The 27,935-nt window shown below is 45.9% G+C and overlaps 1 protein-coding gene and 4 long non-coding RNA genes across 12 annotated transcripts; 2 read left to right on the top strand and 3 right to left on the bottom strand.

Moving 5' to 3' along the window:
• Positions 1 to 22: 22 nt before the first annotated feature.
• On the bottom strand, positions 23 to 27,650 carry ZNF564 (zinc finger protein 564). Of its 7 annotated transcripts, none has more exons than XM_077977688.1 (6): positions 27,498 to 27,650; positions 12,498 to 12,620; positions 11,847 to 11,914; positions 2,862 to 2,988; positions 2,595 to 2,655; positions 23 to 2,204 (listed from the first exon to the last, which is right to left on the bottom strand). In XM_077977688.1, the coding sequence occupies exons 4-6, from the start codon at positions 2,893 to 2,895 to the stop codon at positions 734 to 736; spliced, it is 1,566 nt and encodes a 521-aa protein (XP_077833814.1). In that variant the 5' UTR covers positions 2,896 to 2,988; positions 11,847 to 11,914; positions 12,498 to 12,620; positions 27,498 to 27,650; the 3' UTR covers positions 23 to 733. The 7 variants fall into 7 exon arrangements, with proteins under 7 accessions (XP_077833814.1, XP_077833817.1, XP_077833813.1 ...); XM_077977691.1 differs by lacking the exons at positions 11,847 to 11,914; positions 12,498 to 12,620 and adding exons at positions 11,528 to 11,669; positions 24,643 to 24,750; XM_077977687.1 differs by lacking the exons at positions 11,847 to 11,914; positions 12,498 to 12,620 and adding an exon at positions 24,643 to 24,750.
• LOC144336707 (uncharacterized) lies at positions 13,160 to 15,692 on the bottom strand. 2 transcript variants are annotated; one of them, XR_013409030.1, is made up of 2 exons: positions 14,838 to 15,692; positions 13,160 to 13,628 (listed from the first exon to the last, which is right to left on the bottom strand). It is a non-coding gene; the product is annotated as an uncharacterized LOC144336707 (long non-coding RNA). The 2 variants fall into 2 exon arrangements; XR_013409029.1 differs by having other exon boundaries at positions 13,672 to 15,306.
• Positions 16,188 to 17,798, top strand: LOC144336733 (uncharacterized). Its single transcript, XR_013409057.1, has 2 exons — positions 16,188 to 16,388; positions 17,419 to 17,798. It is a non-coding gene; the product is annotated as an uncharacterized LOC144336733 (long non-coding RNA).
• On the bottom strand, positions 19,489 to 22,717 carry LOC144336759 (uncharacterized). The gene is made up of 2 exons (XR_013409083.1): positions 21,005 to 22,717; positions 19,489 to 20,137 (listed from the first exon to the last, which is right to left on the bottom strand). It is a non-coding gene; the product is annotated as an uncharacterized LOC144336759 (long non-coding RNA).
• LOC144336712 (uncharacterized) lies at positions 24,506 to 27,678 on the top strand. Its single transcript, XR_013409035.1, has 2 exons — positions 24,506 to 24,831; positions 26,601 to 27,678. It is a non-coding gene; the product is annotated as an uncharacterized LOC144336712 (long non-coding RNA).
• Positions 27,679 to 27,935: the final 257 nt, after the last annotated feature.

The following is a 27,935-nucleotide window of genomic DNA, read 5'->3' on the forward strand; positions in this document are numbered from 1 at the left end:
TACCATAAATTGGAAAGCTTAATTCATCAACAAACATTTATTTCTCACAGTTTGGGAGGCTGGGAAGTCCAATATCAAGGCACTGGCAGAGCCCGTGTCTGGTAAGGGCCTGCTTCCTGGTTCAAAGATAGCTATCTTCTCATTGCACCCTCTCATGGTGAAGGGCAAAGCTAGCTCTCTAGGGACTCGTATCAGGAAACTAATCCCAATTACGAGGCCTCCATCTTCATGATGTCCTCCAGTCCTAAAAACCACCAGAGACAGGGCCTCCAAATACCATCACAATACAGGGATGGGGGTAAGGTTTCAACATATTAATCTGAGGGGGCATACACTCTCAGCCAAAACATTACACCTCCGGCCCCCAAAATCCATGTCATCACATGTAAAATATATTCATCTCATCCTAAAGGCCTCAAGTGTCTCAGTTAATTCCAGCATGAAGCCTAATGTTTAAACTCAAACTCCAAAGTGTCATCTCAATATCACAAAACTCAGATATGGATGAGATTCAGTTCATGCTGAGGCAAAATCCTTCTTCAGCTCCGAACCTGTGAAAACCAAACTAGTTGTGTATTTCCAAAATACGAGACAGGCATAGGATAGACATTCCTATTCCAAAAGTGAGAAACAGGAGAAAGGGGTGAGCTCCCAAACAAGTCCGAAACCCAGAAAGCAACTGAAGACTTTCCATATTCTTTGGATATGTAGATACTTGTAGAACTGTCCTCCACTATGCATTTTCACAGGTATTCGAAGGTTCTGTGATAAATGAAAGCTTTCCCACATTCCTTACATAAGGTTTATCTCCATTATGAGCTCTTTCATGTCTTTGAAAGGAACTGGAATAACTGAACGTTTTCCCACACTGCTTACATTCATAGGGTTTTTCTCCAGTATGAGTTCTTTCATGTATTCTAATGGAACTGGCATAATTGAAGGCTTTCCCACATTCTTTACATTCATAGGGTTTTTCTCCAGTATGAGTTCTTTCATGTGTTCGGACAGAACTAGGACAGTCAAAGGCTTTACCACATACCTGACATTTATAAGGTCCATCTCCAGTGTGCAGTATCATATGTTTTCTAATCCTTTTAAGAGAAATGAAGGCTTTCCCACATATCTGACATTCATAGGGTTTCTCTCCAGTGTGAGTTCTTTCATGTATTTGAAATGAACTGGGACAGTCAAAGGCTCTACCGCATACCTGACATTTATAAGGTCCATCTCCAGTGTGCTTTATCATGTGTCTTCGAACGCTTGGGAGAGAAATGAAGGCTTTCCCGCATTCCTTACATTCATAGGGCTTCTCTCCAGTGTGAGTCCTTTCATGTGTTCGAACATTACTGGAAGAACTGAAGGTTTTACCACATTTATTACATTCATAGGGTTTCTCCCCAGTATGAGTTCTTTCATGCTTTCGAACGTAACTGGGAAAAATAAAGGCTCTCCCACATACTTTACATTTATAAGGTCCATCCCCAGTGTGCCTAATCATATGACTTTGAAAATTTGTGAAAGAAATGAAGGCCTTCCCACACTGTTTACATTCATGGGGTTTCTCTCCAGTATGAGTTCTTTCATGTATTCGAAATAAACTGGGGCGGTCAAAGGCTTTTCCACATTCCTGACATTTATAAGGTCCATCTCCAGTGTGCCTAATCATATGTCTTTGAAAACTTGGGAGAGAAATGAAAGCTTTTGCACATTCCTGACATTCATAGGGTTTCTCTCCAGTGTGCGTTCTTTCATGTATTTGAAATAAACTGGGGCGGTCAAAGGCTTTCCCACATTCCTGACATTTATATGGTCCATCTCCAGTGTGCTTAATCATGTGCCTTCGAACACTTGGGAGAGAAATGAAGGCTTTCCCGCATTCCGGACATGCATAGGGTTTCTCACCAGTGTGAGTTCTTTCATGTCTTCGAAAGGATTGACAAGAACTGAAGGCTTTCCCACACTGCTTACATTTGTATGGTTTCTCTCCATATTCCTGATAGTCATAAGGTTTGTGTCCAAGGTGAGATCTGATGTGTCTACTAAGGGATGAATGATGCATGAAGACTTTCCCACACAAACTACATTCACATGGTCTTACTATAGTAGGAATTTTCTTGTTCAGATTAAGATTGAGAATCTGACTGAAGGCTTCTCCACATTGATCATATTCTTTACTTTCACTGAGTCCCTCTTCCGTATGATTGCTGGAAAAAACAGAAAGCATGATTTAATGGCTTGTGACTTTATATTTATTAATAGTTTTTCGACTTACATTTTTACCATAATCGGGGAAAGGGTTAGGTTTTCAGGCCCGTATGAATTGTTTGAAAGTGAAGAGATGGAATGCTCTGCAAGAGGGCTCGACAGTGGCTATTATCAAAAAAGTGATATTCATATATACAGTTTCTTAATACTATTTCCAAGTGAATGATTTTGCAACACTAAACATCTATGTCACACTTTTTCTTTTTCTGGTGAAAAAGTTGTAGGAATAAATAAATTTGAAGCTGGGCTTACTGGTTTGTTTCCTTATTTTTAAAATTTCATGACATACTAAGAAAGGGACATTGCTTTCTCTTGTCAGTGCAAATTACCTTAAAATTCTCCCCTGATTTTTGTACCAATCTTCAATGCTCTGGTCTTCCCATTTTTTTCCTAAAATATAGTCAGAAAAAAATCCTTATGAACGGATAGACATTACAGAAAAATGACTAGATTCTAAGTTCATGATCAGGTGCAAACAACCCTGATTGATTCACCCAAGTATTTCCTTTTCCACATCTGACATCATGAAACAGCGTTAAAGAGCAAGAAATACTTCTTCTCTAATTGACTAAGAGAAGGAATGATGACATCCTTACCTACACAGGCCAGGTTTCTAAAGGTTTCCCGCATCACATCTCTGTAGAGTTTCTTCTGGGAAGGATCCAGCAAAGCCCACTCCTCAAGTGTGAAGTTCACAGCCACATCCTCGGAGGCCACTGAGTCCTAAAACATCCCAAATATGCAACGCAGGAGAAAGAACGAGACGACAGTACAGGGATGTAAACCCAATTCATAAAAGTTCACAAACGGCTAGGTGCAGTGGCTCATGCCTGCAATCCCAGCACTTTGGGAGGCCAAGGCAGATCACCTGAGGTCAGGAGCTTGAGGCCAGCCTGGTCAACATGGTGAAACCCCATCTCTACTAAAAATACACTTAATTAGCTGGGCATGGTGGCGTATACCTGTAATCCCAGCTACTCAGGAGGCTGAGGCAGGGGAATTGCTTAAACGAGGGAGGCGGAGGTTGCAGTGAACCGAGATCACGTCACTGCACTTCAGCCTGGGTGACAGAGAGAGACCCCATCTCAAACAAAAAACAAAAAACAAAAAACAAAAACAAAAACAAAAAAAACAAGTTGACAAATGATGTGGCGGTCTCCAAACATTTATTTTATGATAAATAAATATGGTTGTCAGAATTCTGTCTACATTCACTTTCTCATAAATTTAATTGCCCCATGAAAATACGCAACTGAGCTCTACATTTTTACTGTAGTCACTACAAGTTTTATTGGTCTCTAGTGGTAGGATCCAGTTCACCTTGGAGAAACAAATAAAATGCTATACAAAGAAAATAAATTTTGGCTGGGCCCGGTGGCTCACGCCTGTATTCCCAGCACTTTGGGAGGCCCAAGCAAGCAGATCACGAGGTCAGGAGTTTGAGGCCAGCCTGACCAACATGGTGAAACCCCATCTCTACTAAAAATACAAAAAAATTAGCCAGGCGTGGTGGCGCACGCCTGTAATCCCAGCTACTCGGGGGCTGAGGCAGGAGAATAGCATGAACCCGGGAGACAGAGGTTGCAGTGAGCCGAGATTGTGCCATTGCACTCCAGCCTGGAGGACAGAGAGAGACTCTGTCTCAAAAAAAATTTTAAGATCATCATTCCTTCTGGGAAAAACTTCCATTTCCTTTCATGTCTCACACCAATCAGCATTCCATGAAACACAGGGTAGGCCAGGTGCAGTGGCTCACGCCTGTAATCCCAGCACTTTAGGAGGCAGAGGCAGGTGGATTGCCTGAGATCAGGAGTTTGAAACCAGCAACCCAACATGGTAAAACCCTGTCTCTACTAAAAATACAAAAAGTCCCCCAGGCATGGTGGTGGGCGCCTGTAATACCAGCAACTTGGGAGGCTGAGGAAGGAGAATCGCTTGAGCCCAGGAGGTGGAGGTTGCAGTGAGCCACAACTGCACTCCAGTCTGGGTGACAAGAGCAAAACTCTGTCTAAAAAAAGAAAAAGAAAAAGAAAAAGAAACACAGGATAAAATCTGAAAAAGGTTCCCATGAATAAATACATACACACTGAAGAAGTGGAACAATTTTCTTCTGTTCCCTTCATCAAACAAGAGAGGCCAGAAGGCCCATAGAAATCCACCTTCTGACAAAATCCAGCTGATCATACTTTCCTGAAGGATTCCAAGCCATTAGACATAACAGATCAAGTTGGCTGAATGAAAATATTCCTCTGTAAAAGTATTCATTTTAACCTGCATGTATAATATTTGTTATAGACTTACTGATTCCTTTGACTCTATCCCATTTCACTAGGCTAGGAAGCTATTGGGAAGATACGACTCAGGTATGAGGAAGAAGGTATGGCAACTTAGGCAGCACCCCCTCACCCAGCAAAATCCCCATAGTCATGAACGTCAAGGGCAGTTTCCCACCTATTTTTACCTTATATATGCACACATACTAAGAAGACAAAATGGCAGAGGAGTTTTTTCTGGCAGATATATAACAAGGTACCCTATGCCTTGCTAACCTTGAGGAACAGGTTAAGAGTTGCAATTTCTGAGGGATTTCATTCAAGTCCAGATGGTTTGATGGTGAATTTGACCATGATTATAAAACACATGAAGGGATCAGCAGTGCTTTTCTCCAAAAGAACATAAAATCCTCTTTCTCAAATTTCAAGAGGAAATGATTCCTGACCAGTCACTGTGTGATATTACATTGTGTAATGTCAAGGCAAAATCAAATAAGGAGAAAGATGGGTTCTTTTGGTTTTCTTAGAAATGGGAACTTGCTCTGTCATCCACGCTGGAGTGCAGTGGCATGATCATAGCTCACTGAAGCCTTCATCTCCTGGGCTCATGTGATCCTCTCTCCCGAGCCTCCCAAGTAGCTAGAACTATAGTCACAAGACACCATGCCTAGCTAATTTTTAAATTTTTTGTAAAGATGGGGTCTTACTTTGTTGCTCAAACTGATCTCAGACTCCTGCCTCAGCCTCCCAAAGTTCTAGGATTACAGGTTTGATCCACCATACCTGACTGGAAAGATGGGTTCTCAGAAGAATGAAACGTCCTCAAGATAACCTCTTACAAAATATTTTTTAAATTCTATAAATCCCCTAAAGACTGTTGAAAAGTCAACAAAAAGTCCTTCTCTAAATGTAGCAGGAATAATGAATATCTGACAATGGTCAAAGTCTTCTGAACAACAACATGATAGCTTCCCTAACCTTTTTTTTTTTTTTGAGGCGGAGTCTTGCTCTGTTGCCCCGGCTAGAATGCAGTGGCCGGATCTCAGCTCACTGCAAGCTCCGCCTCCCAGGTTTACCCCATTCTCCTGCCTCAGCCTCCCGTGTAGCTGGGACTAGAGGCGCCCGCCACCTCGCCCAGCTAGTTTTTTGTATTTTTTAGTAGAGACGGGGTTTCACCGTGTTAGCCAGGATGGTCTCAATCTCCTGACCTCGTGATCCACCCGTCTTGGCCTCCCAAAGTGCTAGGATTACAGGCTTGAGCCACCGTGCCCGGCCAGGTTCCCTAACCTTTAACAAGAATTCTGAATACTGGCCTGGCACAGTGGCTCATGCCTGTAATCCCAACACTTTGGGAGGCTGAGGCGGGAAGATCACTTGAGTTCATTTGAGTTAGATCATTTGAGTCAGGAGTTTGAGTCTGGCCTGGGAAACATGGTAAAACCTCGTCTCTACTAAAAATACAAAAATTAGCCAGGCACGGTAATGCGTATCTGTTACCCCAGCTACCTGGGAGGCTGAGGCAGGAGAATCACTTGAACTCAGGAAGTGGAAGATGCAGGGAGCCAAGATCGTGCTACTGCACTCCAGCCTGGGTGACAGAGCAAGACTCTGTCTCAAAAAAAAAAAAAAAAAGAAAGAAAAGAACATAGGAGAGCCATGGTAGGCACTGGGGAGAAAAGACCACATATCTTACAATACCACAGAAGGCCACAACCCCAGCCAGGACCAAAGGCTCACTAACAAATCATATGATTACAGAATATGTCACCTCCAGGTAAAATGCTCAATTAAAGCCCAAGAAGGAAGGTCAGAGACAAGACAAAAAAAAAAAAGCAAGGGCAACTGATAGAAAAAAGTAAAAAATGCGGTAGATATTAATACAACTACTGATAATCACTCCGAATGTCAACGGTCCAAATATAATTAGAAGACACTGTTTTTTTTTTTTTGTTTGTTTGTTTGTTTGTTTGTTTGTTTTTTTGAGACGGAGTCTCGCTCTGTCACCCAGGCTGGAGTGCAGTGGCCGGATCTCAGCTCACTGCAAGCTCCGCCTCCCGGGTTTACGCCATTCTCCTGCCTCAGCTTCCCGAGTAGCTGGGACTACAGGCGCCCGCCACCTCGCCCGGCTAGTTTTTTGTATTTTTTAGTAGAGACGGGGTTTCACCGTGTTAACCAGGATGGTCTCGATCTCCCGACCTCGTGATCCGCCCGTCTCGGCCTCCCAAAGTGCTGGGATTACAGGCTTGAGCCACCGTGCCCGGCCGACAGATACTGTTATAGTGGATTTTAAAAACATAGTATGTTGTTGGCCGGGCGCGGTGGCTCAAGCCTGTAGTCCCAGCACTTTGGGAGGCCGAGACGGGCGGATCACGAGGTCAGGAGATCGAGACCATCCTGGCTAACACGGTGAAACCCCGTCTCTACTAAAAAAAATACAAAAAACTAGCCGGGTGCGGTGGCAGGCGCCTGTAGTCCCAACTGCTCGGGAGGCTGAGGCAGGAGAATGGCGTAAACCCGGGAGGCGGAGCTTGCAGTGAGCTGAGATCCGGCCACTGCACTCCAGCCTGGGCGGTAGCGAGACTCCGTCTCAAAAAAAAAAAAAAAAAAAAAAAAAAAAAAAAAAAAAAAACATAGTATGTTGGCTAAAAGGAAACCACTTTAAATTCAAAGACACACATATTAAAAGTAAAGGGATAGAGAAACATATAAAATGCTAACATTAATTAAAAGAAACATGGCATAGCTATCTTAATATCACAAAGTACACTTCAGAGAAAGGAAAAAACACAGAGATAAGCCAGATGCAGTGGGGCATGCCTATGGTCCCAGCTACTTAGAAGGCTGAGATGGAGGATTGCCTGAGCCCAGCAGTTCAAGGATATAATGCGCTATAATTTATTGTGAATAGACACTGCACTCCAGCTTGGGAAACAGTGAGACCTTCATCTACACAAAAACATTTTTTAAAAAAAGTTTTTTAATTAACCAGTTGTGGTATCACATGTGTAGTCAGCTACTTGGGAAGCTGAGGGAGAAGGATTGCTGGAGCCCAGGAGTTCAAGGCTGCAAAGAGCTGTATGATCACACCACTGCACTCCAGCCTGGGTGACAGAGTGAGACTCTGTCTCTAAAAAAAATTAAAATTTTAAAATAAATAAAAATAAAGAGATATAAGTGAGCATCACATAATGATAAAGGACTCAACATGCCAAGAAGACCTGACAACCCATAGTGTGTGTTTGCACAACGCCTGGCCCATATCATAACTCATGCAACTGACTTGAACTTATTTCAGTAAGCCGTTATGGTGATGAATGAGGTCTTCAGCAGGAGACTGGGAAGAGAACAGAAAGTTCCATCCAATGCCTTGTTTAGGAGCCCAGCACTGTATATTCTGAGAAGTTAAACTAGGGCCTTGGTTACCATCAGTGCTGTCTGGAACTCGGACATAGATGAGTATCCTTGTATTGTGGACTTCATATAAGACATTTATTGGCCGGGCGTGGTGGCTCACGCCTGTAATTCCAACACTTTGGGAGGCTGAGGCGGGTGGATCACCTGAGGTCAGGAGTTCGAGACCAGCCTGACCAACATGATGAAACCCTGTCTCTACTAAAAATATAAAATTAGCTGGGCATGGCAGCACATGCCTATAATCCCAGCTATTTGGGAGGCTGAGGCAGGAGAATAGCTTGAACCCAGGAGGCAGAGGTTGTGGTGAGCTGAGATCGTGCCATCGCACTCCAGCCTGGGCAACAAGAGCAAAACTGTGTCTCAAAAAAAAAAAAAAAGACATGTATACCTTGATTTCTATTTTAGGTATCTGACATTGGAGACACTCAAAGGTATCTTACCATAAACAGGAAAGTCTTACACAACCGCTACAGTGTGTAAACCTTAGAGCAGATGGAACCCATTTTTGGCCAGTGTTAACATGACTGCCTCATGTTTGGTCAAGCAGGCTAACCCTTGGATCTGTATATCACAGACTTCCCAGTTAAGTGATGAAAAGCAGCAACTCTCCACTGGCTCCCTCGGGTACGCGTGTGGTAATGTCATCCATGCAAACTCCCTACTGCTGTTCACTCAATTACTCTAATAATTATTTTCAATCATCTAATTTATACTGGGCCACAGTAACTTGTTTAACTGGGGATAAAGGTCCACGAAATTCTATCTTGGCAAGCCACTTTGTAACAGTCAAAGACTTGATTTATTTTTTATCATTTTAGAGTAACCCTGCTTAGTACAGGGTATCTTAGGACAATGGGTACTTTGACCATGGTTAATTGAAACAAGGCAATAACTCCGATGGTTAAGACAAGGCATATCTGTTTATCCTCTATTTTATATTCATTACTCAGATTACAGGGTTTACCTTGCTTAAATTTAGTGGGATCACCAGGTATAAGTGTAATTTGCACTTTACGTTGATTAACAGCTTGAAAGATTAATGAGCACATTACAGCAGGTATTAATTCAGAACCTACCTTGTGGGCCAGGTATGATGGTTCACCCCTGTAATCCTAGCACTTTGGGAAGCCAAGGCAGGTGGATCACTTGAGGTCAGGAGTTCGAGACCAGCCTGGCCAACATGGTGACACCCCGTCTCTACTAAAAATGCAAAAATTAGCTAGGCATGGTGGCAGGTGGCTGCAATCCCAGCTACTCGGGGGGCTGAGGCAGGAGGACTGCTTGAACCCGGGAGATGGGAGGTTGTGGAGAGAGCCGAGATCGCGCCACTGCACTCCAACCTGGGTACAGAGTTTTCTCAAAAAAAAAAAAAAAAAAAAAGAACCTACCCTGCTGAGGGAGGGAGTCCCCTTTTATCTTTTTAGCTGTGTAAATATTTTTAGTGTATTTGGATTTCCAATTGGGTAAAATTGTGAACCTTTGTTTCAGTATTCATTTTTCCCTTTGCTTCCCTCTTTGGTCGTTGGTTTTGTTTATCTTTAGATATACATCAGGGATGGCGAAAGGAGCTGTCCTGTCTACCCTAGTATTTGCATGTTTTCCCCCCGCACCGAGCCTTACATCTGTATCCTCAGGGTCATGGACCTCCTCCAAGGCAGCGATGGTTTTACAAAGTTTAAAGGACTCCAGGATTAACTTGGGTTTGAACTACTCCCTTTCCTGTGCCACAGGGGTATATCTGGATGTTGTCCCCTATAACACCAAGAGTAAGGATCCTTGTGGTGACAGAGGCACAGGCAGTGGCAGCAGCAGCACTTAAGGGTGCTGGCAGCCCTCTGATATTATTATTTTGTTTTGAGACGGAGTCTTGCTCTGTCACCCAGGCTAGAGTGCAGTGGCGCAATCTCAGCTCACTGCAAGCTCTGCCTCCCGGGTTCACGCCATCCTCCTGCCTCAGCCTCCCAAGTAGCTGGGACTACAGGTGCCCGCCACCACACCCAGCTAATTTTTGTATTTTTAGTAGAGATGAGGTTTCACCGTGTTAGCCAGGATGATCTCAATCTCCTGACCTCATGATCCGCCCGCCTCAGTGCAAGGATTACAGGCATGAGCCATCGTGCCCAACGGCCTCTGATACTATAGTATGGACTCAGCCTACTACGTAATGGCTGCCTTTCCCCTTGTCTTCTTTCTCTTCTTTTCAAATGACTCTTCTGCCGTGTGTAGTGGTTCACACCTATAATCCCTGCACTTTGGGAGGCCAAGGCAGGAGGACTGCATGAGCCCGCAAGTTTCAGGTTACAGTGGGCTATGATGGTGCCACCGCACTCCAGTCTGAGCAACAGAGTGAGGCCTGGTTACCAAAAAAATTTTTTAATTAAAATAATAACTGTTCTTTCAGATAAGAGTCAGCACCCTGTAGAGGGCACCAGAATACAGCAGCACTCACATCTTCGTCCTAAAAGACACGGGTCCAGACCAAGACACACAATCTACGACCACCTTAAGGAAGGCCCCAATCCTATATTCCCTTCCTAAATGTCAAGGAATTATCAAACTGCCAACTCGGGCTGATTACAGACCCAGACTTGCTGGATCTCAACAATACAATAAAAACAGAGCAGGACAGTTCGAAGCAGGAGTTCCCTAAGAAGCAGCAGCTCAAAGTGCGTGCCCAATGTCAGGCAGCAGAGCAGAGGAGCCAGTGGAGACAGACCCCTCCGTGTGGTGGTCAATGTCCAGACATCTTCACAGCACTGACTGCAGAGATGTGGTTCTGACGTTGACACTGATGACGTAGTGTCTCACACAGGCTGAGAGGGCATAAAAAGGCTTATTACTCTCATGTGATTGAGATGTCTGGGGAGAGTAGGGCAGGCCCATCAGGCAGGTGTGAAATGGTTTGAGAACAGGGGAAGCTGCCTGGCCTGGGTATTTACTGTGTTGGGGTTGGGGCTGGATGACAGTTCCATGGACAGACACCAGAAGACAGAACCCCAGGCTTCCTTGAAAGCTGGTCCAGGTGTGGGCACAAGGGTAGAAGGGGAGGGGGAGGTTTTAGCTCTCAGCAGACAACCATTAAACACTGGAGTCTGACTACTCATTACTATAACAAAGGCAGGAAAGAAAAATATACATTCCCAGTCACTTGTTTTTATGTAAACAGTCACAGGATGCACAAAAAATGATCAAAAGTGGTTATTTGGGGTGGCTGGACCAAGAGGACTACAGTAGACCAGAATTTGCTGGCAGGAAGTCATCTAAAATTAAAACTGTCAAGTGTACACTTTATACCAGAAGGGTATTTCTTTCCAATCGGTCTTTGCACGTGTCCCTGGAGAACTTTAAAATGTGTGAGAGCATGATATCTTTAAGGCAACTGCCTTTTTTTTTTTTTTTTAAAGAGACAGGGTCTAGCTCTGTCGCCCAGGCAACACTGACTAAGCTAGGATTGTACAGTGGTGCAATAGCTCACTGCAGCCTGGAGCACCTAGGTTCAAGTGGATCCTCCCGCCTCAGCCTCTGGAGTAGCTGGGACTACCGGCACAAGCCACAAGGCCCACTTATTTATTTACTTGTTTGTTTTGTAGAGACGGGGTCTTGCCATGTTGCCCAGGCTGGTCTCGACCACCTGGGCTCAAGCGATCCTCCTGCCTTGGCCTCCCACAGTGGTGGATTACAGGCGTGAGCCATCGCATCCAGCCCTGAAGTCTTATTCTCATTGGTAAATACAAGAAAAATAGTAACAGATTATATAGATCTGGAATGAACCTGGAAACTCCTAATACTTTTAATAGATGGTTTTTAGTATATTCAGAGATACATGCAATCATGATCACAATTTTCATCACCTCACACATAAGCCCATGTACCTTTTACCTGTCAATCTCCTACCTTCCCATCTTCCTCCGCCAATCCCCAGCCGTTGATAACCAGCAATCTTTCGGTCTCTGTAGATTTTCCTATTATAGACTTTCATACAATCAGAATCATGTCATGTAGTATTTGTGACTAGTTTCATTATAGGTTTCTCGAGTCACATCCGTGCTATAGCATGCATCCCCACTTTGTATTTATGGTAGAATTATATTCCACTGTATGGATATCACATGTTTTGTTTATCTATCATCCAATGATGTATTACAGTCAGCCCTCCATACTTGGAGTTTCTGCATCCTCAGATTCAACCACCCTCTAAACAAGTACTACGTAGTTAGGTCTATGATGGTTAGGTACATACTGAACATGTATGGATTTTTTCTTCTTGTCATTATTCCCTAAACAACACAATATAACAACTATTTACCTAAAATTTATGGTGTATTAGGAATTATAAGTGAGCTAAAGATGATTTAAAGTATACGGAAGAAATGTTTTCTAGGCCAGGTGCAGTGGTTCACGCCTGTAATCCCAGCACTTTGGGAGGCTGAGGCAGGCAGATCACCTGAGGTTGGGAGTTCAAGACCTTCAAGGAGAGCAGCCTGACCAAGGAGAAACCCCATCTCTACTAAAAATACAAAATTAGCCAGGCATGGTGGTGCATGCCTGTAATCCCAGTTATTCAGGAGACTGAGGCAGCAGAATCACTTGAACCTGGGAGACGGAGGTTGCGGTGAGCCGAGATTTCACCACTGCACTCCAGCCTGGGCAATAATAGTGAAACTCCGTCTTAAAAAAAAAAAAGAAAATGTTTTCTTAATTTCCATTTTGGGTTGTTCAGTGACAATGTATAGAAATAACAGATTTTTACAGATTCCATTTATATCCTACCAATCAGCTTAATTCATTTATTACTTCCTTTTTTGTTTTTTTGAGACTGAGTCTTGCTCTGTCGCCCAGGCTGGAGTACAGTGGTGTGGTCTCAGCTCACTGCAACCTCCACCTCCTGGAGTCAGGCAATTCTCTTGCCTTAGCCTCCTGATTATAGGCATGTACCATCAGAGCCCAGCTAATTTTTGTATTTTTTTTTTTAGTAGAGATGGGGTTTCACCGTGTTGGCCAGCTGGTCTCGAACTCCTGACCTCGTGATCCGCCCACCTCAGCCTCCCACAGTGCTGGGATTACAGGCGTGAACCACCACACCCGGCCCATTTACTACTTCTAAGTGTGTGTGCGGGGTGGGGGAAATTTCTTCCATGTTCTACATGTAAGATCGTATAATCTACGAAGAGGAAAAAACTTCCTTCTTCCTGTCTAATTTTGATATCTTTTCTTTTTCTTGTCTAATTACTCTAACTAGAACACCCAGTACTATGTTGAATAGTAGTGCTGAAAGTTAACTAAGTCTCAACATATTTTTTAAAATAGAATAAAAAGGCCGGGGGGTGGTGGCTCACGCCTGTAATCCCAGCACTTTGGGAGGCCGAGGCGGGTGGATCACAAGGACAGGTGATTGAGACCATTCTGGCTAACACAGTGAAACCCCGTCTCTACTAAAAATACAAAAAAATTAGCCGGGCGAGGTGGCGGGCGCCTGTAGTCCCAGCTACTCAGGAGGCTGAGGCAGGAGAATGGCGTGAACCCAGGAAGTGGAGCTTGTAGTGAGCTGAGATCGCGCCACTGCACTCCAGCCTGGGCGACAGAGCGAGGCGAGACTCCATCTCAAAAAAAAAAAAATAGAATAAAAAAAATCCTAAGTTAAAATATAAAATTACTGTATAATACACACTTATTATACTGTATAATACACACTTAAAATTACTGTATAATTTAAATGTACGTGACTATACATTTACACTGTTAATACATAAAGTAAAATATAAAATAGTATTAGCTGGGTGCAGTGGCTCACACCTGTAATCCTAACACTTTACAAGGCAAAGACAGGAGGACTGCTTAATGCCCAGGAATTCATGGCCAGCCTGGGCAACATAGTGAAATCCTGTCTCTATTAAAAAAAAAAAATTTGGCCAGGCACAGTGGCTGACGCCTGTAATTCCAGCACCTCAGGAGGCCAACGTGGGTGGATCACGAGGTCAGGAGTTAAACACCAGCCTGGCCAAGATGGTGAAACCCCATCTCTACTAAAAACACAAAAAAATTGGCCAGGCATGGTGGTAGATGCCTGCAATCCCAGCTACTTGGGAGGCTGAGGCACAGAATTGCTTAAACCCAGGAGGTGGAGGTTGCAGTGAGCCGAGACTGCACCACTGCACTGGGCAACAGAGCAAGACACTGTCTCAAAAAAAAAAAAAATTAACTAGTCAGGTATGGTGGCACAAGCCTGTAATCCCAGCTACTTGGGAGGCTGACACAGAAGGATGCTTCAGTACAAGAGATCAAGGCTACAGTGAGCTATGATTGTGCCACTACACTCCAGCCTGGGCAACAGAGCAAGACCTTGTCTCTAAAAAAAATAACAAAGTATTAACTTTAGTTAATAATAATGTTGTTGGTTCATCAATTTTTATCATCATGAGATGTAATGCTGGTTCATAATCACAACTAATACACCACACTAAGGCAGTATGTTAAAAAATAGGGGAGGTAGGCCAGGCGTGGTGGCTCACGCCTGTAATCCCAGCACTTTGGGAGGTTGAGGCAGTTGGATCACCTGAGGTCAGGAGTTCAAGACCAGCCTGGTCAATGTGGCAAAACCCCATCTCTGCTAAAAAAATACAAAAAAATTAGCTGGATGCGGTGGCGCCTGTAATCCCAGCTACGCTGGAGGCTGAAGCAGGAGAATCCCTCGAATCCAGGAGGCAGACATTGCAGTGAGCTGAGATCGCACCACCACACTCCAGCCTGGGTGACAGAGCGAGACTCTGTTTAAAAAAAACAAAAAAACAAACAAAAAAAAAAAACAGGGGAAGTAAGGAGAAGGGGCTCTGTAATAGCTCCTAAATTTTTCTGTAAACTATGAACTAAAAAAGCAAATAAATTAACATTTCAGGGAAGATTCATGATTGTGTAAAACAGAAAGCTGGCTGGGCACAGTGGCTCACGCTTGTAATCCCAGCACTTTGGGAGACCGAGGTGGGTAGATCACAAGGTCAGGAGATCGAGACCATCCTGGCTAACACTGTGAAACCCTGTCTCTACTAAAAATATTTTTTTAAATAGCCGGGCGTCGTGGCGGGTGCCTGTAGTCCCAGTTAATCGAGAGGCTGAGGCAGGAGAATGGCGTGAACCCGGGAGGCGGAGCTTGCAGCGAGCTGAGATCGCACCACTGTACTCCAGCCTGGGCGACAGTGCGAGATTCCATCTCAAAAAAAACAATCAGGCCGGGCGTGGTGGCTCAAGCCTGTAATCCCAGCACTTTGGGAGGCCAAGACGGGCGGATCACGAGGTCAGGAGGTCAAGACCATCCTGGCTAACACGGTGAAACCCCGTCTCTACTAAAAAATACAAAAAACTAGCCGGGCGAGGTGGCGGGCACCTGTAGTCCCAGCTACTCAGGAGGCTGAGGCAGGAGAACGGCGTAAACCCAGGAGATGGAGCTTGCAGTGAGCTGAGATCCGGCCACTGCACTCCAGCCTGGGCGACAGAGCGAGACTCCGTCTCAAAAAGAAAAAACAATCAAAAAAAGAAACCCATCTCTACTAAAAATACAAAAAAAAAAAAAAAAAAGAGCTGGGCAAGGTGGCACATGCCTGTAGTCCCAGCTACTTGGAAGGCTGAGGCAAGAGAATGGCATGAACCCAGAAGGCGGAGCTTGCAGTAAGCTGAGACTGCGCCACTGTACTCCAGTCTGGGTGACAGTGCAAGATTCCATCTCAAAAAAAAAAAAAAAGAAAGAAACCCCATCTCTACTAAGAATACAAAAAAAAAAAAAAAAAGAGCCAGGCAAGGTGGCACACACCTGTAGTGCCAGCTACTTGGGAGGCTGAGGCAGGAGAATCTCTTGAACCTGGGAGGCAAAGGTTGCAGTGAGCCAAGATCGCGCCACTGCACTCCAGCCTGGAAGATAGAGCAAGAATCTGTCTCAAAAAAAAAAAAAAGAAACGAAACGAAACAAACCTGACATTCCATAGTACATACAATATAACAATATAACAGCACTTGAATAAGATTCATTCGAAAATAAAATACATAATTGACTGGCTTAAAATAAAATATATTGACATAAGTAAGGTTAAATACACAGGTTAAGAAAAGCAAGGAAATTATAATCCTTAACACTGGTCCCATCTGGAAAGAGACTGGATGATTTGGCTTCTAGGAATCATTTCAAGTGGGGCACATGATGAGAAGACTTCAAAGTAGTGGCCTGGCTGTCATTAGATTGACATTCCCTTTACAATTTTTTTTTTCTTTTTTTTGAAATGGAGTCTTGCTCTGTCACCCAGGCTGGAGTGCAGTGGCCCGATCTTGGCTCACTGCAAGCTCCACCTCCTGGGTTCATGCCATTCTCTTGCCTCAGCCTCCCGAGTAGCTCTGACTACAGGCAGCCGCCACCACGCCTCGCTAATTTTTTTGTATTTTTAGTAGAGACGGGTGGGGTTTCACTGTGTTAGCCAGGATGGTCTCAATCTCCTGACCTTGTGATCCGCCTGCCTTAACCTCCCAAAGTGCTGGTATTACAGGCATGAGCCGGGCCCCCTTTACAATGTTTCAGCTGACTGTGCAACTGTTTTATGTAGTTTCCTCAAATGCAAGATGTTTAGTAAGTTTCCACAATGGAAACTCAAAACACGAATAAATCTCAGTGTACTCCGAATTGTGAGCATCAAGCCACTGAAGTAAACATTTAAAAGATAGCATAGGGCCAGTGTGGTGGCTCACACCTGTAATCCCAACACTTTGGGAGGCCGAGGCGGGCAGATCAATTGACATCAGGAGCTCGAGACCAGTCTGGCCAACATGGTGAAACCCCGTCTCTATTAAAAATACAAAAATCGGCCAGGTGCGGTGGCTCACTCCTGTAATCCCAGCAATTTGGGAGGCCGAGGCGGGTGGATCACGAGGTCAGGAGATTGCAACCAACCTGGCTAACACAGTGAAACCCCGTCTCTCCTAAAAATACAAAAAAATTAGCCAGGCGTGGTGGCAGGCACCTGTAGTTCCAGCTACTTCCGAGGCTGAGGCAGAAGACTGGCGTGAACTCAGGAGGGGGAGCTTGCAGTGAGCCGAGATCACGCCACTGCACTCCAGCCTCGGTGACAGAGTGAGACTCTGTCTCAAAATAAATAAATAAATAAATAAAATTTTTAAAAATGTCAGCCAGGTCTGGTGGCGGGCACCTGTAGTCCCAGCTACTCGAGAGGCTGAGGTAGGAGAATCGCTTGAACTCAGGAGTGGAGGTTGCAGTGAGCAGAGATCATGCCACCACACTCCAGCCTGGGCAACAGAGACGGAGGGAGGGAGGGAGGGAGGGAGGGAGGAAGGAAGGAAGGGAGGGAGGAAGGAAGGAAGGAAGGAAGGAAGGAAAATAGCATAGCCCCAGCCTCGGCAATGTGGCAAAACCCTGTCTCTACAAAAAAAAGAAACACAAAAATTAGCTCGGCATGGTGGTGTGCACCTGTAGTTTCAGCTACTGAAGAGGCTTGAGGTAGGAGAATCACGTGAGCCCAGGAAGTCTAGGCTGCAGTGAGCCACAATTGCACCACTGCACTCCACCCTGGGTGACGGGGGTGAGACCCTGCCTCAAAAAAACAAAAATAGCTGGGCACAGTGGTTCACGCCTGTAATCCCAGCACTTTGGGAGGCTGAGATGGGCGGATTACCTGAGGTCAGGAGTTCGAGACCAGCCTGGCCAACATGGCAAAAGCCCGTGTCCGTTAAAAATACAAAAAAAATTAGCTTAGCGTGATAGAATGCACCTGTAATCCCAGCTACTTGGGAGGCTAAGGCAGGAGAATTGCTTGAACCCAGGAGGCGGAGGTTGCAGTGAGCCAAAATTGCGCCATTGGACTCTAGCCTGGGGGACAGGGTGAGACTCTGTCTCAAAAAAACAGAAAAGACACATCAAATTAGGAAGCACTACATGGAGAAATGGCATACATCCTTAGAAAAGAGGCTGAATATTACCATGATTTATGCTTGAGCTCTCCCAAATACAGTGCTTTATTAAATTCCATAAAATTCACAACCAGGTTTACTTGGTATGTTATTAAACTTAAGAAATGCTATTTCTTGCCAGGCACGGTGGCTCATGCCTGTAATTCCAGCACTTTGGGAGGCTAAGGCAGGTAGATCACCTGAGGTCAGGTGTTTGAGACCAGCCTGGCTAACACAGTGAAATCCCGTCTCTACTAAAAATATAAAAATTAGCCAGGCATGGTGGCGGGCACCTGTAGTCCCAGCTACTTGGGAGGCTGAGGCACAAGAATGGCTTGAACCAGGTAGGCAGAGGTTGCAGTGAGCGAAGATCAAGGCACTACATTCTAGCCTGGTTAACAGAGTGAGACTCTGTCTCAAAAAAAAAAAAAAAAAATGGTTTAAGAACTACTTCTAGGCCAGGCGCACACACATGGAATCCCAGCATTCTGGGAGGCCAAGGTAGTAGGATTACTTGAAGCCAGGAGTTCAAGATCAGCCTAGGCAACATAATGAGACCTCAACTCTACTAAAAATTAAAAATTAGCTGGGTGTGATGGCATATGTCTGTAGTCCCAGCTACTCAGGAGGTTGAGGCAGGAGGATCGCTTGAACCCAAGAGTTATAGGCTGCAGTGAGGCATGATCACAAAAGTGCAGATCACGCCTGGTGACAGAGAGAGACCATCTCAAGGAAGAAAGGAGGGAAAGAAAGGGAAAGGAAGAAATAAATAAATAAAAGAAAAAAGGAAAGAAAGGAAGGAAAAGAAAGAAAAAAGGGCCAGGTGCAGCAGCTCCCACCTGTAATCCCAGCACTTTGGGAGGCCAAGGTGGGTGGATCACCTGAGGTCAGGAGTTTGACACCAGCCTGACCAACATAGTGAAACCCTGTCGCTACTAAAAATACAAAATTAGCAGGGCATGGTAGCACATCCTGTAATCCCAGTTACTTGGGAGGCTGAGGCAGGAGAATCACTTGAACCCTGGAGGCAGAGGTTGCAGTGAGCCAGTATCATGCCATTACACTCCAGCCTGGGCAACAAGAGGGAAACTCTGCCTCTAAAAGAAAAGAAGGGGCCGGGCGCAGTGGTTCATGCCTGTAATCCCAGCATTTTGGGAGGCTGAGGCGGGCGGATCACCCAAGGTCAGGAACTCAAGACCAGCCTGGCCTAAATGGTGAAATCCCGTCTCTACTAAAAATACAAAAAATTAGTCAGGCGTGGTGGGGTGTGCCTGTAATCCCAGCTACTCGGGAGGCTGAGGCAGGAGAATTGCTTGAACCCAGGAGGCGGAGGTTGCAGTGAACTGAGATCACACCACTGCACTCCAGCCTGAGTGACTGAGTGAAACTTCACCTTAGAAAAAAAAAAAAAGAAAGAAAAGAAGGAAGGAAGGGAGGGAGGGAGGCAAGAAGAAAAGAAAAGGGAGGGGAGGGGAAAGGAGGAGAGGGGAGGGGAGGGGAGGAGAGGGGAGAGGAGAGGAGAGGAGAAAAGAAGGCCACTTCTAAAAAACTGAAATAGCTGGGTACGGTGGCTCATGCCTGTAATCCCAGCACTTTGGGAGGCCAAGGCAGGTGGATCACAAGGTCAGGAGTTGGCCAGGCGCGGTGGCTCAAGCCTGTAATCTCAGCACTTTGGGAGGCCGAGACGGGTGGATCACGAGGTCAGGAGATTGAGACCATCCTGGCTAACACGGTGAAACCCCATCTCTACTAAAAAATACAAAAAAAAATAGCCGGGCGAGGTGGCGGGCGCCTGTAGTCCCAGCTACTTGGGAGGCTGAGGCAGGAGAATGGCGTGAACCCGGGAGGCGGAGCTTGTAGTGAGCTGAGATCCGGCCACTGCACTCCCCTGGGCTACAGAGCGAGACTCCGTCTCAAAAAAAACAAAAACAAAAACAAAGTCAGGAGTTCGAGCCCAGCCTGGCCAACACAGTGAAACCCCGTCTCTACTAAAAATACAAAAAATTAGCCAGGTATGGTGGCACACCTGTAGTACCAGCTACTCGGGAGGCTGAGGCAAGAGAATCCCTTGAACCCAGGAGGTAGAGGTTGTGGTGAACCAAGATTGCACCACTGCCCTCCAGACTGGACAACAAAGTGAGGCTCTGTCTCAAAACAATAAAAAAAAAAAAAAAAACTGAAATAGAACTCAAATATCTAAAAACAGCAAAGACTTTGTACAGTACACAGTTAGGAAATGTTACAGCCTGAATCTGTGTGTCCCTCCCAAAATTCATATACTGAAATTCTAACTCCTAATGTCGCTGTATTAGGAGGTGGCATCTTTGGGAGGTTATCGGGATTTGAGATCATGAGGGTGGTGCCCTCATAAACGGGATTAGCAACCTTAGAAATGACGAGAGACAGCTTGCTTCCTCTCTCCTCTGCCTTGTGAGGATACAATGAGAGATGATGATCTGAAAACCTCAAAGCAGGGCCTTACCAGATACTACATCTGCCAGCACCTTGGACTTGGACTTCCCAGCCTCCAGAACTGCAAAAACTCAATGTGTGTTGTTTACGCCACCCAGCCTATGGCAATGGATTACAGCAGGCCCAGGTGACTAAGACAGTATAGCACTTTCTCAACCATACATCAGGGTTGAAATAATTAGGACATTATGGCAGTAGCAGAGAGATAGACCAAAGAAATATGGGAAATTCTGAAACCAGGGCATCTAGGTAAGGTATGTGAACCTATGACAGAGCAGATATGGTCAGTCAGGGATAGAAACGATGGATGGTTAAACCCCAGGCGCAGGGATAATCCATCTTCTGTCCATCATCCCCACACAATGTTGTGAATTCAGTGTAGAGCTGTCTATTGCAGTGAATTCTTAAAATTGTATGTTACCTCAGAAGCCACTGTGAATATGGTATTAACTTTCTCATACTAGAAGCAGAGCTTAGTCACCCTTAATACAGTTTCCAGTTCTACGCCTCCTCCCATTTCCTCCATGTGGTCAATCCAGTTACCTGCCTTACACAGCCACCTCCCTGTGACCACCACCCCATGAGACGGCTAGATACAAACTGCTACAAATCATCCAACTGACCCCACACAAGGAATGCACAGAGAGGCTGCAGGGACCACCTCTCAGTCACCATGTGACTCCACGGAATTCCCATCTGCTTGCTCTAAACTCATCAACAAGAACTCCCAGAGTCTCCAATAAAGACATCTGTCCAGATTCCTCTGTCTTGTTTCCTGGTTAGTTGTGTATGTCAGGTCCTAAACAGCCACCCTCTTCCTATTGGCCTACAAGGAGAACTATCCTTTCTCTCTGGGATCTATTACCTAGCAGCCTGTTTCACCCACAGTTCACAAGGAAACCCACATTCAGAAGGTTCAACAAGCCTGAGGACCATTCATGTGAAGATGTGGCCCACTCCTAAGAAATGAGTGAGGGAGCCGGGTGCGGTGGCTCATGCATGTAATCCCAGCAATTTGGGAGGCCAAGGCAGGCGAATCACCAAGTTCGAGACCAGCCTGGCCAACATGGAGAAAACCCCCGTCTCTACTAAAAACACAAAAAATTAGCCAGACGTGGTGGCGCATGTCTGTAATCCCAGCTACTCGGGAGGTTGAGGTAGGAGAATCGCTTGAATCTGGTAGGCAGAGGTTGCGGTGAGCCAAGATCGCACCACTGCACTCTAGCCTGGGCAACGAGAGCGAAATTCCATCTCAAAAAAAAAAAAGAAAGAAAGAAAGAAATGAGTGAGGGAAACATTCTGGGAGCTCCACACACCCTACTCTCCTCTCATGATGTGATTCATGGTCTCAATTCTCACCAGTGACCAGATGTTTACCTGGAGTCAGTTTAAAGTTCTGACCTCTGGTGTCTTCTGTGACACCAAAAGTGTAAACACTGACCAGTTTTAACACTAGCTAGGTGTCTAATAGTTCATTTCTGACACCACTCAGAATTAGGACGGACCCTACAAGTTCAGGGCTCAGTCTCCCAACATGCCAGTTCACATGCCAGTCACAAGCCACAGGGCCACCCACACTTCTGAACAACTGTGTACAAATCATGAGCTCCCATAATCTCCTCCTCGGGTTCAACAATTTGCTAAAACTATTCAAAGAACTCAACAAAACATGTTATACTTAAGTTATACAAAACTTAAGTGTAACTCGGGAACAGGCAAATAAGAGCTGAAAAATGGCAGGGAAAGGGGAGTGGACAGGCTACGCTCCTCATCTTGGAGTGCACCACCCTTCCAGCACATCAATGTCCTCATCAACCTGGAAGTACTCTCCGAATGTCTTTGCTCAAACATTTTTACATAACTCAATCTCCAGTCTCCACTCTTTCCTGAGGTAGGGACTGGAGCTAAAAGTGACAACCCTCTAGCCATGGGTTTGGTCTTTCTGGTGACCAGTCTCCACTCTGAAAGTATCCAGGGGTTCCACAGTCGCCTCATTAGCTTAAAACTCAAGTATGGGCCGGGCGCGGTGGCTCAAGCCTGTAATCCCAGCACTTTGGGAGGCTGAGACGGGTGGATCACGAGGTCAGGAGATCCAGACCATCCTGGCTAACACGGTGAAACCCCATCTCTACTAAAAAATACAAAAAACTAGCCGGGCGAGGTGGCGGGCGCCTGTAGTCCCAGCTACTCAGGAGGCTGAGGCAGGAGAATGGCGTAAACCCGGGAGGTGGAGCTTGCAGTGAGCTGAGATCCGGCCACTGCACTCCAGCCTGGGCGACAGAGCAAGACTCCGTTTCAAAAAAAAAAAACTCAAGTATGGTCTGAAAGGGGCTTGCTGTGAATAACAAAACACACTCTACCTATCACTTAGGAAATTCCAAGGGTTAAGATCCCTGTCCCAGGAACTGCAGACAAACACCAAATATATTTATTACACCACAGAAGCAAATACACTCTTAAATTCATAAACCTTTTCTCCAGCAGAAAGAAATCAAAGGTGTCTTTCTCTAAGCCTGACGCTCACAGATATTTGCAGAAATTACACTCTGACTAAACCAACTCTGTGGATACAAAACCAAACTGCTGACAATGTTGAATTTTACCCAAGCTCTATAATCCTACAGAATAGCTATGATTAAAACACTCTCCGCGACCGCAGCCCTTGGTGTTCCAGAGAAGCAGGATACTGGGGGGGGGAAAAAACCTTCCTATTACTAATTTAGATGTCCTTTACTTTACCCGTAAGAAAGCCAGACAGGCGGCTGGCCACGGTGGCTCACGCCTGTAATCCCAGCACTTTGGGAGGCCAAGGCGGGTGGATCATGAGGTCAGGAGACCGAGACCATCCTGGCTAACACGGTGAAACCCCGTCTCCACTAAAAATACAAAAAAAATTAGTTGGGTGTAGTGGCCGGCGCCTGTAGTCCCGGCTACTCGCGAGGCGGAGGCAGAAGAATGGCGTGAACCTGGAAGGTGGAGTTTGCAGTGAGCCGAGATCACACCACTGCACTCCAGCCTGGGCGACACAGCAAGACTCTGTCTCAAAAAATAAAAAAAAAAAAAAGAAAGCCAGACAGACTTTCCAAATTCCCATTGTTTACTTCATAAATAATTGGCTGGACAGTTTTGTCTTCACTGATCAGTCAGAACAAAATATCTGTAAATCCAACCTTTGGTTAAGTTTCTCTCCTTTCAGGCCCTGAACTTTGACCCACCCTCCACAGCCTAAGGAAGCATCCACCCAACCCCTCCTTTATGAATCATCCTAAGAACAGACTAACCTCAGGAAAAATATTCTCTGATCTAGGATCCGATTTTGCACTTTCCACTCTGCCCTCTCCTCCCACCTATTCCTAATCTTATTTGTTCCCTCCTTATGAATGAAAAACTTTTTTAGGGGAAGAGGAGGAGGAGAGACAGGGTCTTGCTCTGTTGTCCAGGCTAGGGTACAGTGCCAGAATCATTGTTCACTGGAGCCTTGATCTCCTGGCCTCAAGGGATCCTCCCACCTAAGCCTCAGCTGGGACTACAAGGGTGCACCACCACGCCCAGCTAATATTTTTTTTTTAGTTTTGTAGAGAGGTGGTCTTATTATGTTGTCCAGGTTAGTCTCAAACTCCTGACCTCAAGCAATCCTCCTGTTTCGGCCTCCCAAAGTGCTGGGATTACAGATGTAAGCCACCACTTCCACCAGAAAAGCCTTTTTCTGCCTAACCTCTATGATGCTTGCAGATCTTGTATCTACTGCTTTCCCCCTTTCGTTATACTCCTTTCACATAAAGTCACTTTTTACCTAACTCCAGATCTCTTGAATTTGAGGATGTCTAGAAACAGCTCTCTCAAATCATGAGAGCCCATGGTTTATTGTTATTATCTGAACAATAACAATTACAACCTCAGACAGGGTGTCACCCTCCCAATTATACCTATGTGTGTATCCTCCGCTTTCCAGAGGTCTGTAGCTTCTCTCAGCATAAAGGACTCCTCCCCTGGTTGGAGTGATCAGGCTGGGATGCCTGCAAGTTCTACCCAGGAAGAACCAACTGGGACTTCAATGACCTCCCTTTGCAGGCTCTAAGTTTGGAGTCACTCTGAGGCACACTTGGCCTCACACCTCTGCTTCGTCAGACAAGACTATTCACTTACTTTTTTTTTTTTTTTGAGGCGCGATCTTGGCTCACCACAACTTCCACCTCCCACGTTCAAGCAATTCTCCTGCCTCAGCCTCCCGAGAAGCTTGGATTACAGGCATGCCACCATCATGCCCAGCTTCACTTACTTTTAAAGAAGAAAATGTCAGGGCCGAGCAAGGTGGCTCACGCCTGTAATCCCAGCACTTTGGGAGGCCGAGGCGGGCGGATCACAAGGTCAGGAGATGGAGACCATTCTGGTGTTAACAAAAATACAAAAATTAGCCGGGTGTGGAGGCAGGCGCCTGTAGTCCCAGCTACTCGGGAGGCTGAGGCAGGTGAATGGTGTAAACCCAGGAGGTGGAGCTTGCAGTGAGCTGAGTTTGCGCCACTGCACTCCAGCCTGGGCGACAGAGCGAGACTCTGTCAAAAAAAAAAAGAAAATATCCTGTGTTTGAAAAATGCAGCAAAATCACTCAAACTCACTGTTTATGTATGTAGGAGGAAAAGAAACTGTAAGACATTTGTATTCTATAGCTTAAACATGAAAAGAACAAGTATTTATCCCTTTCAGATAACAGAGATGTCACATTACTATTACTTCCATGACAACTTCTCTAATATTTAAAAGTCCGATAGGACTTAGCATTAATCACCAAAGTCCAGATGAAAAGATACAGAACAGTTATCTATTACGACATAATACCTTGCAAAGAAGATGACATTTTAGAGAATCTCTGTATTTCACCAATTTATCTACTACACTTTTTTGTGGAAATGTATTCATTTCTCTGTAGCCATAATGGAAGACTGAATTTCCCTATTTCTCCGAGATTCTTATCCCCAGTAGCATTCTCAAGGCTAAGTCCTGGGATTGATCTGAAATCACCCAAAAGAGACCTGAGAAACCTACCACACATGTTGTGGGGAAGAAACTACATAAATAAGAATTTTTTTTTTTTTTTTTTTTTTTGAGACGGAGCCTCGTTCTGTCGCCCACGCTGGAGTGCAGTGGCGCCATCTCGGCTCACTGCAAGCTCCGCCTCCCGGGTTCACACCATTCTCCTGCCTCAGCCTCCCCAGTAGCTGGGACTACACATAAATAAGAATTTTTAACAACTTGAATGTAAGACTAGATCATTGTTTTTCCTCAAATCTACTTTCTGCCTGTTTGTAAACATTTTATCTTGTCTTTCAAGCACTACTGATGAAATACATTTTACATTTAATGAAAAACAGGATCAAATAAGCGAACAAATCTTTGTAAGGGTTTACAAACCCAGGGAGAGGCAAAGCCGACCTGGAATACAGACATTTATCTGATTCCAGTGTCAGGTGAGGTCACCCTATCACCTAAGACATCTCCCCAGCCCCATCCTGGCTCACTGAGTGCTCAGTGGCCAACCTCCCTGAAGACAGTGAATTGTGCCCTGCTCAGTCTGCCCCAAGCGCATTTTAACTTTCAGGTTCTTGCACCATTTCAATGGAGTGGGTTTTCCTTCTCCTTTGAGATAGTTTTTCTCCCTTCACGAGACTAAAATAATCCAGAGGTCAGGAATCATTTGTGTCTTTTCCTCTCAGTAACAGCCTAAGATTGGCTAACCATCAATGTGTCCCTAAGGAATGGAAACTGCGGCTGAGGAAGAAAAGCTGAGTGTCCCAAAGGGTAAACTTTTCAGAGGAAGGGGATACCGGGAGACACCTCCCACCTCAGGGCATCCAGCTGCTCCCGTGAAAGGCCCACCCCTACACCTTAAGCTGTCCTCTGGGAGGAGTGACCCAGGCATTGATAATCACTAGATCCTCCAAGAGAAGTGGCAGCTGTGGGTATCTTGGGTCAGGTCCAGGCAGTTCTGAAAATCAGGACCAGGAAAAGATAAAGGGCCACATCACCGTGTAAAGTTTCCAAAGGGGAAACTCCACCCAAAGACATTCTGATTAGGCATGGGGGCTTAGGAAAGATAAAAGGAGGGACAGCACAAAAATGTTCTACCGCAGTGTCAGGTTCTTATTCTCTGCTTCCCTCTCAGGTTACAAGTACACAAACAAGAGGCCACGCGCAGTGGCTCACGCCTGTAATCCCAGCACTTTGGGAGGCCGAGGCGAGCGGATCACCTGAGGTCTGGAGTTTGAAACCACCCTGGCCAACATGGCGAAACCCAGTCTCTACTAAAAATACAAAAAGTAGCCGGTCTTGGTGGCGCATGCCTGTAATCCCAGCTACTCGGGAGGCTGAGGCAGGAGAATTGCTTGAACCCGGGAGGCGGAGGTTGCAGTAAGCTGAGATCTTCCCACTGCACTCCAGTTTGGGCGACAGAGTGAAACTCTTGTCTCAAAATAAATAAATAATCCACAAACAGAAAACAAATCCTTTCAAAATAGGATGGTGAAAGAAACTATAAACAACTAAAATACAGTGTCTGAAATGTAGAACAAAAACCAGTTGATAATGTTGTGATTTGGGGAGGGGTCACCTTTGGGAATGCGGGGAAGGAACCTGAAATTTAGGCATTTATTCCCAGCCCTAGAAAAAGCTAGGCTTAAAAAAACTGGAGTCGTAGGTTTGAGACTCTTTTTCCAGTACGTTTGGAAGACTCAGAGGGAGACAGTCCCCCGGAAAAAAAGAGGATGGACTGGGAAGCCCACAGCCCACAGCTCCTCCCATGCACGAACCCTACACTCGAGACGGGATTCCTCCTTGTGACCCTCCCGTGTCCCAGCAAAATCGGGGTAGAGGCGGGGCTGCCGGCGCGGAGCTGCCCAGGAAGGGATCCCGGGCCGGGGCCGCAGTCGCCGCGCAGGGACGGGACAGGACGCCTGGGGTACCTGCTACGGCCCAGCCCCACCTTGTGGCCGAGGGAACAGAGGGCCGAGCTGCGCCCGGGAACTCGAGTCCCAGACCCTGGAGTCGCTGCAGGGAGGCCAGGGACCTTCCACAGCCGGTTCCGGCCGGTTCCCACAAGCCCCTCCCCCAGTCTCCAGACGCCCGGTCCCGCACACGCACCATTTCCTGGCTTCCAGGGTGTCCCGGGGTCCTGCCTACGGCTCTCTCCGGCCTGTGCAGGTCCCAGCACGCCAGACGCTGCGGTGGAGCCACCCGGGCCACTGGAGAAGCGGAGACCGGAACCCAAACGCAGCGGACGCGAAACAGGAAGACCCCGCGGAGTTGTTGAACGTTGCCCCCCGTCCCCCCTTGCAGAGTTCCTGATTGGATGGTTTGAAGGTCCCCGCCCCAGAGCCCCTGATTGGGTGATGATCCAAGTCCTGCCCCCTTGGCACTGAGTGACAGGAGAAGCAATGCGATATGTGGCTGAGTAAAGACAGATTGACAGGGTCTTGGCCACTGCCCTTCGTAGGCGGGGCTTCCTCCCTCTGTAACCTTCTGTGCCGGGGAGAATATTTGCGTTTAAGCAGAAAGTGTTCCAGACACTGCAGAACTGAC

Source organism: Macaca mulatta, chromosome 19, assembly GCF_049350105.2.
Source record: "Macaca mulatta isolate MMU2019108-1 chromosome 19, T2T-MMU8v2.0, whole genome shotgun sequence".
Lineage (NCBI taxonomy): Eukaryota > Metazoa > Chordata > Mammalia > Primates > Cercopithecidae > Macaca > Macaca mulatta.